Source organism: Cyanistes caeruleus, chromosome 28 (assembly GCF_971803275.1).
Source record: "Cyanistes caeruleus chromosome 28, bCyaCae1.hap1.1, whole genome shotgun sequence".
Lineage (NCBI taxonomy): Eukaryota > Metazoa > Chordata > Aves > Passeriformes > Paridae > Cyanistes > Cyanistes caeruleus.
In genome coordinates this window covers 446,860-460,584 of record NC_141728.1, presented here as the reverse complement: position 1 = coordinate 460,584, position 13,725 = coordinate 446,860, and the positions used below count along the sequence as shown (strand labels likewise).

Below are 13,725 nucleotides of genomic sequence, written 5' to 3'. Positions count from 1 at the left end.
CCCCAGACCCCATTTTGAAGCCCCCAGACCCCATTTCAAACACCTGGACGCCATTTTGTTTCCCCTGGACGCCATTTTGATTCCCCCGGACGCCTTTTTGAGGCCCTCAAACCCCGTTTTGAAGCCCCCAGACCCATTTTAACCCCATTTCGAAGCCCCCAGACCCATTTTAACCACCCCCAGACCCATTTTAACCCCCCCAGACCCCATTTTGAAGCCCCCAGACCCCATTTCAAACACCTGGACGCCATTTTGTTTCCCCTGGACGCCATTTTGATTCCCTCAGATGCCATTTTAAAGCCCTCAGGCCCCGTTTTGAAGCCCCCAGACCCATTTTAACACCCCCAGAACCATTTTAACCACCCCCAGACTCATTTTAACCCTCCCAAACCCCATTTTGAAGCCCCCAGACCCCATTTCAAAGCCCCGGACGCCATTTTGAAGCCCCCAGACGCCATTTTGATTCCCCCAGACGCCATTTTGATTCCCGCAGACGCCATTTTGAGGCCCTCAGACCCCGTTTTGAAGCCCCCAGACCCATTTTAACCCCATTTTGAAGCCCCCAGACCCATTTTAACCACCCCCATACCCATTTTAACCCCCCCAGACCCCATTTTGAAGCCCCCAGACTCCATTTCAAAGCCCTGGACGCCATTTTGATTCCCCCAGACGCCATTTTGAGGCCCTCAGACCCCGTTTTGAAGCCCCCAGACCCATTTTAACACCCCCAGACCCATTTTAACCACCCCCAGACTCATTTTAACCCTCCCAAACCCCATTTTGAAGCCCCCAGACCCCATTTCAAAGCCCCGGACGCCATTTTGAAGCCCCCAGACGCCATTTTGATTCCCCCAGACGCCATTTTGATTCCCCCAGACGCCATTTTGAGGCCTTCAGGCCCCGTTTTGAAGCCCCCACACCCATTTTAACCCCATTTCGAAGCCCCCAGACCCATTTTAACCCCCCCAGACCTATTTTAACCTCCCCAGACCCCATTTCAAAGCCCCGGACGCCATTTTGAAGCCCCCAGACGACATTTTGTTTCCCCTGGACGCCATTTTGATTCCCCCAGACGCCATTTTGAGGCCCTCAGGCCCCGTTTCGAAGCCCCCAGACCCATTTTAACCCCATTTCGAAGCCCCCAGACCCATTTTAACCCCTCCCCGGGCAGGCATGAGCGGGCTGAGGCTGCTGGGGATCCACCACGACGCCGTGGTTTTCCTGCTGGAGCAGCTGCCGGGGGCCGGGAACTGCTCCCGGTACCGGTTCCGGTACCACCCCCCCCGCCGGGAGCCCCCCCTGGCGCCCCCGCCCCGAAACCCCTCGGGATGCGCCCGGGCCGAGCTCTACCTGAGGTGAGGGGGGACTGGGAGGAACTGGGATGGACTGGGAGGGACTGGGATGGACTGGGAGGGAACTGGGAGAGGACTGGGAGGGACTGGGAGGGAACTGGGATGGACTGGGATGGACTGGGAGGGACTGGGATGGACTGGGATGGACTGGGAGGGAACTGGGAGAGGACTGGGAGGGACTGGGATGGACTGGGAGGGACTGGGATGGACTGGGAGGGACTGGGATGGACTGGGAGGGACTGGGAGGGAACTGGGAGGGACTGGGAGGGAACTGGGAGGAACTGGGATGGACTGGGATGGACTGGGATGGACTCGGAGAGGATTGGGATGGACTGGGAGAGGACTGGGATGAACTGGGAGGGACTGGGAGGGACTGGGAGGGAACTGGGATGAACTGGGATGGACTGGGAGGGACTGGGATGGAACTGGGATGGACTGGGAGGGACTGGGAGGGACTGGGAGGGACTGGGAGGAACTGGGAGAGGGTTTAGAGGGAGTGGGATGAACTGGGAGGGAACTGGGGGGACTGGGAGGGGATTGTGAGGGACTGGGATGGACTGGGACAAACTGGGAGGGAACTGGGATAAATTAGAAGGGACTGGGATAAACTGGGAGGGGACTGGGAGGGACTGGGAGGAAACTGGGGGGCGCTGGGAGGGGACTGGGACAAACTGGGAGGGACTGGGGGAGGGTTTGGGGGGACTGGGAGAGACTGGGAGGGAACTGGGAGAGAATTGGGAGGGAACTGGGACAAACTGGGATGAACTGGGAGGGTTCCAAACCCCCCTGAACCCTTTTTAGTGTCACTTTTAGGGGCGGGGACAACACAAGGTCCCTTTATTGTGGGGGGAGGGGTCACCCATGGGTGTGGGGGAGGGGGAGGGGTCACCCATGGGTGGGGGGGAGGGGGAGGGGTCACCCATGGGTGGGGGGAGGGGTCTGACAGCCTCCCCTCCCCCACAGGAAGTGCACCTTCGACATGTTCAGCTTCCTGGCGTCGCAGCACCGCGCCCTCCCCCAGGGACCCCCTCCCCGCGAGGATGAGGAGGACGAGGTGCAGCTGAAGCCCACCCGGTGAGGCCCCTCCCCCACCCCATGGGTGACCCCTCCCCACTGAGGTCCTAAAATTCCCCCCAAAAAATACCAAAAATCCCCACAAAAAATCCCAAAAATCCCCACAAAAAATACCAAAAATCCCCCCAAAAAATCCCAAAAATCCCTCCAAAAAATACCAAAAATCCCCCCAAAAAATACCAAAAATCCCCCCAAAAAATCCAAAAAATCCCCCCAAAAAATACCAAAAATCCCCCCAAAAAATCCAAAAAATCCCCCCCAAAAAAATCTCAAAATCTACCCCCAAAAATACCCAAAATCCCCCCCCAAAAAATACCAAAAATCCCTCCAAAAAATCCCAAAAATCCCCCCAAAAAATCCCAAAAATCCCCCCCAAAAAAACTCAAAATCTACCCCCAAAAATCCCAAAAATGCCCCAAAAAAAATCCCAAAAATCCCCCCAAAAAATACAAAAAATCCGCCCAAAAAAATCTCAAAATCTACCCCCAAAAATACCCAAAATCCCCCCCCAAAAAATACAAAAAATCCCCCCCAAAAAATCTCAAAATCTACCCCCAAAAATACCCAAAATCCCCCCCCAAAAAATACCAAAAATCCCCCCCAAAAAAATCTCAAAATCTACCCCCAAAAATCCCAAAAATGCCCCCAAAAAAATCCCAAAAATCCCTCCAAAAAATCCCAAAAATCCCTCCAAAAAATCCCAAAAATCCCTCCAAAAAATACCAAAAATCCCCACAAAAAATCCAAAAAACCCCCCCAAAAAAATCTCAAAATCTACCCCCAAAAATCCCAAAAATGCCCCAAAAAAATACCAAAAATCTGACCCAAAAATCCCAAAAATGCCCCCAAAAATACCAGAAATCCTGCCAGAAATACCAAAAATGCCTCCAAAAAATCCCAAAATCTATCCCCAAAAATCCCCCCCAAAAAATCCCAAAAATCCCCAAAAAAACCCCCAAAATTCCCCCCAAAAAATCCCAAAAATCCCCCCAAAAATCCCAAAAATGCACCTAAAAGTACCAAAAATCCTCCCAAAAATGCCTCCAAAAAATCCCAAAATCTATCCCCAAAAAATCCCAAAAATTCCCCCCAAAAAATCCAAAAAATCCCCCCCAAAAATCCCCCAAATCCCAAAAAAAATCCCCCCAAAAACCCCCCCAAAAATCCCCAAAATCCCCCCAAAATCCCCCCAAAAATCCCTAAAATCCTCCCTAAAAAATCCCAAAATCCCCCCCAAAAAAATCCCCAAATCCTCCCCAAAATTCCCAAAATCCCCTCAGGGACCCCTTTTTGGGATTTTTTCGGGGGGATTTTTGGGATTTTGGGGGAAAATCTGGGGATTTTTGGGGGGATTTTTTGGGATTTTCTTGGGGTGAATTTGGGGATTTTTGGGGTGGATTTTTGGGGTGGATTTTGGGGATTTGGGGATTTTTTTGGGGTGGATTTTGGGGATTTTTGGGGGGGATTTTTGGGGTGGATTTGGGGATTTTTGGGGATTTTTTTGGGGTGGATTTGGGGATTTTTGGGGTGGATTTTGTGGAATTTTGGGATTTTTTTGGAGGATTTTTGGGGGGGATTTTTGGGGTGGATTTGGGGATTTTTGGGGTGGATTTTGTGAATTTGGGGATTTTTGGGGGGGATTTTTGGGGTGGATTTTGGGGATTTTGGGATTTTTTTGGGGTGGATTTTTGGGATTTTTGGGGGGCATTTTTGGGGTGGATTTGTGGAATTTTGGGATTTTTTTGGGGTGGATTTGGGGTTTTTTGGGGGGGATTTTTGGGGGGGATTTGGGGGTTTTTGGGGGATTTTTTTTGGGTGGATTTGGGGATTTTTGGGGTGGATTTGGGGATTTTTGGGATTTTTCTGGGGTGCATTTAGGGATTTTGGGGGGGATTTTTGGGGTGGATTTGGGGATTTTTGGGGGGCATTTTTGGGGTGGATTTGGGGATTTTTGGGGGATTTTTTTGGGAGGAATTTTGGGAGTATTTCGGGGGGAGGTTTCGGGGGGTCCCCCCCGTTTTTGGGGACCCCCTGACGCCCCCCCAGTCGCGCCACCAGCCTGGAGCTGCCCATGGCCATGCGCTTCCGACACCTGAAGAGAACGGCCAAGGAGGCGGTGGGGGTCTATCGGTGAGTGGGGACACCTGGGGACACCTGGGGACACACCTGGGGACACCTGGGGACACCTGGAGATACCTGGGGACACCTGGGGACACCTGGGGACACCTGGGGACACAACTGGGGACACCTGGGGATACCTGGGGACAGCTGGGGACACCTGGGGACACCTGGGGACACCTGGGGACAGCTGGGGATACCTGGGGACACCTGGGGACAGCTGGGACACACCTGGGGACACCTGGGGACACCCGGGGATACACCTGGGGACAGCTGGGGACACCTGGGGACACCTGGGGACACACCTGGGGACAGTTGGGGACACCTGGGGACACCTGGGACACACCTGGGGACATCTGGGGACACCTGGGGACACCTGGGACACACCTGGGGACGCCTGGGGACGCCTGGGGACACCTCGGGGAACCTGGGGACACACCTGGGGGGACCTGGGGACACCTGGGGATATCTGGGACACACCTGGGGACACACCTGGGGACACCTGGGGGGACCTGGGGACACCTGGGGACATCTGGGACACACCTGGGGACACCTGGGGACATCTGGATACACCTGGGGACATCTGGGACACACCTGGGGACACCTGAGGACACCTGGGACACACCTGAGGACACCTGGGGGACAGTTGGGGGGACCTGGGACACACCTGGGGGGACCTGGGGACACACCTGGGGACACCTGGGGACACCTGGGGGACATTTGAGGACACTTGGATACACCTGGGGACAGCTGGGACAAACCTGGGGACACCTGGAGGGCATTTGGGGACACCTGGGGGACACCTGGATACACCTGGGGACACCTGGGGACACCTGGGACACACCTGGGGACACCTGGAGACACCTGGGGACACCTGGGACACACCTGGGGACACCTGGGGGGACCTGGGGACACCTGGGGACATCTGGGACACACCTGGGGACACCTGGGGACATCTGGATACACCTGGGGACATCTGGGACACACCTGGGGACACCTGAGGACACCTGGGACACACCTGAGGACACCTGGGGGACAGTTGGGGGGACCTGGGACACACCTGGGGGGACCTGGGGACACACCTGGGGACACCTGGGGACACCTGGGGGACATTTGAGGACACTTGGATACACCTGGGGACAGCTGGGACAAACCTGGGGACACCTGGAGGGCATTTGGGGACACCTGGGGGACACCTGGATACACCTGGGGACACCTGGGGACACCTGGGACACACCTGGGGACACCTGGAGACACCTGGGGACACCTGGGACACACCTGGGGACACCTGGACACACCTGGAGACACCTGGGGACACCTGGGACACACCTGGACACACCTGGGGACACCTGGGGACACCTGGGACACACCTGGACACACCTGGTGTGGATTTTTAGCCAGATTTGAGATTTCCCAGCAGGAATTTTATCATTTTGAGCTCATTTTTACGATTTCCCAGGCGGATTTTTTGAGAAAAAAACTCAGGATTCGAGGAAATTTCTTCGTAAATTTTGAAATTTCGGAAAAATTTTGGGAAAATTTTGTTTGGTTTTTTTTTTCCAGTTCAGCCATTCACGGGCGGGGCCTGTTCTGCAAGCGGAACATCGAGGCCGGAGAGATGGTGATAGAATATTCCGGAATCGTCGTGCGCTCCGTGCTGACCGACAAGAGGGAGAAGTTCTACGACAGCAAAGTGAGCGAAATTTTGGGGTGAAAAACCCCCAAAAACGGCAAAAAACAGCCAAAAAAAAATGAGGGGAAAAAAATAAAAGAAAGAGGATTTTACTTTAAAAAACGGGGGGAGGGGAAAAGGGGAGTGGAGTCCTTAAAAAATGGGGGGGAAACGTTAAAAATGAGGAAAATCGGGAGGGAAAATGCAAAATTTGGGGGGAAAAGCGGAAAAAATGGGGAGGAGAGCCCGAAATTCGGGTGATGGAGTTAAAAAATAAGGGAAAGTTTAAAAATTGGGGGGAATGTTTTAAAAATGGGGAAGATTTTGAGAATGGGGGGGGGGAAAATCCCCCCGAAAAAATGATGTGGGAAAACGGGAGGGATCCACCAAAATTTGGGGAAAAACGGAGGAAAATGGAGGAAAATTGAGGGGAAAATGGGGGAAAATGTGAGGGGAAAAGGGCGGAAATCGTGAGGGGAAAATGGCGGGAAAATGTGAGGGGAAAATGCCGGAAAACCTGAGGGGAAAATGGCGGAAAACCTGAGGGGAAAAGGGCGGGAAAACGTGGGGGGAAAATGGCGGAAAACCTGAGGGGAAAATGGTGGAAAACCTGAGGGGAAAAGGGCAGGAAAACGTGAGGGGAAAATGGTGGAAAACGTGAGGGGAAAATGGCGGAAAACCTGAGGGGAAAAGGGCGGGAAAATGTGAGGGGAAAATGGCGGAAAACCTGAGGGGAAAAGGGCGGGAAAACGTGAGGGGAAAAGGGCGGAAAACCTGAGGGGAAAATGGTGGAAATCCTGAGGGGAAAATGGCGGAAAACTTGAGGGGAAAAGGGCGGGAAACGTGAGGGGAAAATGGCGGAAAACGTGAGGAGAAAATGGCGGAAAACCTGAGGGGAAAATGGTGGAAAACTTGAGGGGAAAATGGCGGAAAACCTGAGGGGAAAAGGGCAGGAAAACGTGAGGGGAAAATGGTGGAAAACGTGAGGGGAAAATGGCGGGAAAATGTGAGGGGAAAAGGGCGGAAAACTTGAGGGGAAAAGGGCGGGAAAACGTGAGGGGAAAATGGCGGAAATCCTGAGGGGAAAAGGGCGGGAAAACGTGAGGGGAAAAGGGCGGGAATCATGAGGGGAAAATGGTGGAAAATGTGAGGGGAAAATGGCGGAAAACCTGAGGGGAAAATGGTGGAAATCCTGAGGGGAAAATGGTGGAAAACTTGAGGGGAAAACGGCGGGAAACGTGAGGGGAAAATGGCGGAAAACGTGAGGGGAAAATGGCGGAAAACCTGAGGGGAAAATGGTGGAAAACTTGAGGGGAAAATGGCGGGAAACGTGAGGGGAAAATGGCGGAAAACTTGAGGGGAAAAGGGCGGGAAAACGTGAGGGGAAAATGGCGGGAAAACCTGAGGGGAAAATGGTGGAAAACTTGAGGGGAAAATGGCGGAAAACCTGAGGGGAAAATGGCGGAAAACCTGAGGGGAAAAGGGCGGGAAATGTGAGGGGAAAAGGGCGGAAAACCTGAGGGGAAAAGGGCGGGAAAATGTGAGGGGAAAATGAGAAGAATATTATGGGATGGCGAACCTTTTCCGATATCCCACACCCTTGACCACACCCAACCCTTGACCTCCAACCCTTGATCTCCAAACCTTGACCACACCCAACCCTTGATCACACCCCAACCCTTTATCTCTAACCCTTGACCCCACCCCAACCCCTGACCACACCCAACCCTTGACCACACCCAAACCTTGACCACCTCCAACCCTTGACCTCCAACTCTTGACCACACCCAACCCTTGACCTCCAACCCTTGATCTCCAATCCTTGACCTCCAACCCTTGATCTCCAAACCTTGACCTCCAACCCTTGACCTCCAACCCTTGACCTCCAAACCTTGACCTCCAACTCTTGACCACACCCAACCCTTGACCACACCCAACTCTTGACCACACCCCAACCCTTGACCTCCAACCCTTGACCACACCCAAACTTTGACCACACCCAACTCTTGACCACACCCAACCCTTGACCACACCTCAACCCTCGACCTCCAACCCTCGACCTCCAACCCTTGACCTCCAACCCTTGATCTCCAACTCTTGACCACACCCAACCCTTGACCACACCCAACTCTTGACCTCCAACCCTTGACCACACCCAAACTTTGACACCCAACTCTTGACCACACCCAACCCTTGACCACACCCAACTCTTGACCACACCTCAACCCTCGACCTCCAACCCTCGACCTCCAACCCTTGACCTCCAACCCTTGATCTCCAACTCTTGACCACACCCAACCCTTGACCACACCCAACCCTTGACCTCCAACCCTTGACCACACCCAAACTTTGACACCCAACTCTTGACCACACCCAACCCTTGACCACACCCAACTCTTGACCACACCCCAACCTTGACCACCTCCAACCCTTGACCTCCAACCCCTGATCTCCAAACCTTGACCACACCCAAACCTTGACCTCCAACTCTTGACCACACCCAACCCTTGACCTCCAACCCTTGATCTCCAAACCTTGACCACACCCAACCCTTGATCACACCCAACTCTTGACCACACCCCAACCCTCGACCTCCAACCCTTGACCTCCAACCCTTGACCTCCAAACCTTGACCTCCAACTCTTGACCACACCCAACCCTTGACCACACCCAACCCTTGACCTCCAACCCTTGACCACACCCAAACTTTGACATCCAACTTTTGACCACACCCAACCCTTGACCACACCCAACTCTTGACCACACCCAACCCTTGACCTCCAACCCTTGACCACACCCAAACCTTGACCTCCAACTTTTGACCACACCCAACCCTTGACCACACCCAACTCTTGGCCACACCCAACCCTCGACCTCCAAACCTTGACCTCCAACTCTTGACCACACCCCAACCTTCTCCTCCCCTCCCCACCCCTCAGGGCATCGGCTGTTACATGTTCCGCATCGACGAGGCCGAGGTGGTGGACGCCACCATGCACGGCAGCGCCGCGCGCTTCATCAACCACTCGTGCGAGCCCAACTGCTACTCGCGCGTCATCCACGTGGAAGGCCACAAACGCATCGTCATCTTCGCCCTGCGCCGCATCCTGCGCGGCGAGGAGCTCACCTACGACTACAAGTTCCCCATCGAGGAACCGGCGGCCAAGCTGCCCTGCAACTGCGGCGCCCGGCGGTGCCGGCGGTTCCTCAACTGAAAACCGGGGTGGTTTTTTGGGGTTTGGGGGAGGTTCTGGAGATGTTTTTGAGGTGGGGTGTGGTGGTGGTTTGGAGGAGGTGGTGGTGGTGGTGGTGGTGGTGGTGAAGGGAGAGGTTTGGTGGTTGGGTAGGAGTTGTGGTGGTCAACCAAGAATCATGGTGGTCAACCAAGAGTTTTGGTGGTCAATCGAGAGTCATGGAGGTCCACCAAGAGTTCTGGAGATCAACCAAGAATCATGGTGGTCAACCAAGAATCATGGTGGTCAACCAAGAATCATGGTGGTCAAGCGAGAGTTGTGGTGGTCAGCCAAGAGTTCTGGTGGCCAACCGAGAGTCCTGGAGATCAACCAAGAGTCATTGGGGTCGACCAAGAATCATGGTGGTCAACCAGGAGTGGTGGTCAACCAGGAATCATGGTGGTCAACCGGCTGTCGTGGTGGTCAACCGAGAGTCGTGGTGGTCAACCAAGAGTTCTGGAGATCAACCAAGAGTTGTGGTGGTCAACCAAGAGTTCTGGTGGTCAACCGAGAGTCGTGGTGGTCAACCAAGAGTTCTGGAGATCATCCAAGAGTCATTGGGTTTAACCAAGAATCATGGCGGTCAACCAAGAATGATGGTGGTCAACCAGGAGTTGTGGTCAACCAAGAGTTCTGGAGATCAACCAAGAGTTGTGGAGATCAACCGAGAATCATGGTGGTCAACCAGGAATCATGGTGGTCAACCAAGAATCATGGTGGTCAACCAGGAGTCATGGTGGTCAATTGAGAGTCCTGGTGGTCAGCCAAGAGTTTTTGGAGATCAACCAAAAGTCGTGGAGATCAGCCAGGAATCATGGTGGTCAACCAGGAATCATGGTGGTCAACCAGGAATCATGGTGGTCAACCAGGAGTTCTGGTGGTCAACCAGGTGTTGTGGTGGTCAACCGAGAATCATGGCAGTCAACCAAGAATCATGGTGGTCAACCGGCTGTTGTGGTGGTCAACCAAGAGTCATGGAGATCAACCGAGAATCATGGTGATCAACCAGGAGCTGTGGTCAACCAAGAGTTCTGGTGGTCAACCAAGAGTCATGGAGATCAACCGAGAATCATGGTAGTCAACCAAGAATGATGGTGGTCAACCAGGAGTTATGGTCAATCAAGAATCATGGTGGTCAACCAAGAGTCCCGCGAAGAAGACGTTTGGATGCTCCCAAAAGTCCTTGAGATGCCTCCAACCACCTGGAAAACCCCCAAAAACCACAGGAACGAGATTTTGGGGCTCTCCTGGAAGCTCTGGAGATGCCTCCAACCCTGGAGACCCCCCCCAAAAAAGAGACTTTGGGGTTCTCCCAGCGACCCCTCCCCCCCCAAATCCCCTCCCCCCACGGGGCCCCCCCAAACCCTTCCCATGGGCCCCTCCCCCAATTTCCCCTCTCGAGATGGGTCCAGCCCCTCCCCCCGCAGCATTTTTGGGGCGTTTCCGGGTGTTTTTGGGAGTTTCGGGTTTTGTATTTTAATTTAAAGGCGGCGCCAGCTCCGCCCACAATAAAGACAACGATTGGAGAGGGATGTCCCGGTTTTTGGGGGGGGGAAATGGCGGGAATCATGAGGGGAAAATGGCGGAAATCGTGAGGGGAAAATGGCGGAAATCGTGAGGGGAAAATGGCGGGAATCCTGAGGGGAAAATGGCGGGAATCCTGAGGGGAAAATGGCGGAAATCGTGAGGGGAAAATGGCGGAAATCGTGAGGGGAAAATGGCGGAAATCGTGAGGGGAAAATGGCGGAAATCGTGAGGGGAAAATGGCGGAAATCGTGAGGGGAAAATGGCGGAAATCCTGAGGAGAAAATGGCGGAAATCGTGAGGGGAAAATGGCAGAAATCATGAGGGGAAAATGGCGGGAATCGTGAGGGGAAAATGGCGGGAATCCTGAGGGGAAAATGGCGGAAATCGTGAGGGGAAAATGGCGGGAATCCTGAGGGGAAAATGGCGGGAATCCTGAGGGGAAAATGGCGGGAATTGTGAGGGGAAAATGGCAGAAATCATGAGATGAAAATGGCAGAAATCGTGAGGGGAAAATGGCGGAAATCGTGAGGGGAAAATGGCGGGAATCCTGAGGGGAAAATGGCGGGAATCCTGAGGGGAAAATGGCGGAAATCGTGAGGGGAAAATGGCGGAAATCGTGAGGGGAAAATGGCGGAAATCCTGAGGGGAAAATGGCGGAAATCGTGAGGGGAAAATGGCGGAAATCCTGAGGGGAAAATGGCGGGAATTGTGAGGAGAAAATGGCGGAAATCGTGAGGGGAAAAGGGCGGGAATCGTGAGGGGAAAATGGCGGAAATCCTGAGGGGAAAATGGCGGAAATCGTGAGGGGAAAATGGCGGGAATCCTGAGGGGAAAATGGCGGAAATCGTGAGGGGAAAATGGCGGGAATCGTGAGGGGAAAATGGCGGAAATCGTGAGGGGAAAATGGCGGAAATCGTGAGGGTAAAATGGCGGGAATCCTGAGGGGAAAATGGCGGGAATCGTGAGGGGAAAATGGCGGGAAAACGTGAGGGGAAAATGGCGGAAATCGTGAGGGGAAAATGGCGGGAATCCTGAGGGGAAAATGGCGGAAATCGTGAGGGGAAAATGGCGGAAATCGTGAGGGGAAAATGGCGGGAAAACGTGAGGGGGGGAAGGCGGGAAATGCTCCCATAAATTCCCCCAAATCCTCCAAATTTCCTCAAATCCTTCCAAATCCTCCCAAAATCCCCTTTCAGCCAATCAGGACCCCCAAAATCCTCCCCAAATTCCCTCTCAGACACTCGGGACACCCCAAAATCCCCCAAATTCCCCTTAAATCCTCCCAAAATCCTCTTTCAGTCACTCAGGACACCCAAAATCCTCCCCAAACCCCCCAAATTCCCCAAAATCCTCCCAAAATCCTCTTTCAGACACTCAGGACCCCCCAAATCCCCCCAAAATTTTCCAAAATCTCCCAAAATCCCCCCAAGTCTCCCCAAATTTCCCCAAAATCCCCTCAAATCCCCGCCAATTCCCCCCAAATTCCCCCCAAGTCCCCCAATTCCCTCAAATCCCCCCAAATTCCCCCAAACCCCTCCCAAAATCCCCCCAATTTCCCCAAAATCCCCTCAAATCCCCCCCAAATCCCTCCCAAAATCCCAATTTCCCCAAAATCCCCCAAAAATCTCCCCAATTTTCCCCAAATTTTCCCAAAATCCCCTCAAAACCCCCCAAAATCCCCCCCAAATTCCCCAAAATCCCCCCCAAATCCCCCAAGTTTCCCCAAATTCCCCCCAAATTCCCCTCAAATCCCCCCCAAATTCCCCAAATCCCCCCAAAATCCCCTCAGTTCCCCCCAAAATCCCCCCAAAATCCCCCAAATTCCCCCAGATTCCCTAAAATCCCCCCAAAATCCCCTCAGTTCCCCCCAAAATCCCCTCAAAACCCCTCAAAATCCCCCCAAATTCCCCAAATCCCCCCAAAATCCCCTCAGTTCCCCCCAAAATCCCCTCAAATCACCCCAAAATCCCCCCAAATTTCCCCAATTCCCTCCAAATTCCCCACAAATCCCCCCAAATGCCCAAAAATCCCCAAAAATCCCCCAGATTTCCCCAAAATTCCCCCAAAATTCCCCAAAATCCCCCCCAAATCCCCTCAGTTTCCCCCAAAATCCCCCCAAAATCCCCCAAATTCCCCCAGATTCCCAAAATCCCCCCAAAATCCCCTCAGTTCCCCCTAAAATCCCCTCAAAACCCCTCAAAATCCCCCCAAATTCCCCAAAATCCCCCCCAAATCCCCCCAAAATCCCCCCAAAATCCCCCAAATTCCCCCAGATTCCCAAAATCCCCCCAAAATCCCCCCAAAATCCCCTCAAAACCCCCCAAATCCCCCCAAATTTCCCCAAAATCTCCCCAATTCCCCCCAAATCCCCCAAAATCCCCAAAAATCCCCCAAATCCCCCCCAAATTTCCCCAAAATTCCCCCCAAATCCCCCCAAATCCCCCCAAAATCCCCTCAAATCCCCCCCAAATTTCCCCAATTCCCCCAAAATCCCCTCAAAACCCCCCAAAATCCCCCCAAATTCCCCCCAAATCCCCCCAAATCCCCCCCAAATTTCCCCAAAATCCCCCCCAAATCCCCCCAAATCCCCCAAAATCTCCCCAATTTTCCCCAAATCCCCCCCAAAATCTCCTCAAATCCCCTCCAAATCCCCCCAAAATCCCCCCCAAATTCCCCCAAATTCCCCCAGATTCCCCAAATCCCCCCAAAATCCCCTCAAAACCCCCCAAAATCCCCCCAAATTCCCCCC

The 13,725-nt window shown here is 53.6% G+C and overlaps 1 protein-coding gene across 1 annotated transcript in view; it reads left to right on the top strand.

Moving 5' to 3' along the window:
• LOC111944770 (uncharacterized) overlaps window positions 1–10,975 on the top strand; it is a 56,552-nt gene extending 45,577 nt beyond the window's left edge. The window contains exons 26-30 of the mRNA XM_086864857.1: window positions 1,172–1,355; window positions 2,316–2,426; window positions 4,473–4,556; window positions 6,108–6,237; window positions 9,156–10,975. Of these exons, the coding sequence (XP_086720983.1) occupies window positions 1,172–1,355; window positions 2,316–2,426; window positions 4,473–4,556; window positions 6,108–6,237; window positions 9,156–9,431 (785 nt within the window). The 3' untranslated portion in view covers window positions 9,432–10,975. The remainder of the gene's footprint in view (window positions 1–1,171; window positions 1,356–2,315; window positions 2,427–4,472; window positions 4,557–6,107; window positions 6,238–9,155) is intronic.
• Window positions 10,976–13,725: the final 2,750 nt, after the last annotated feature.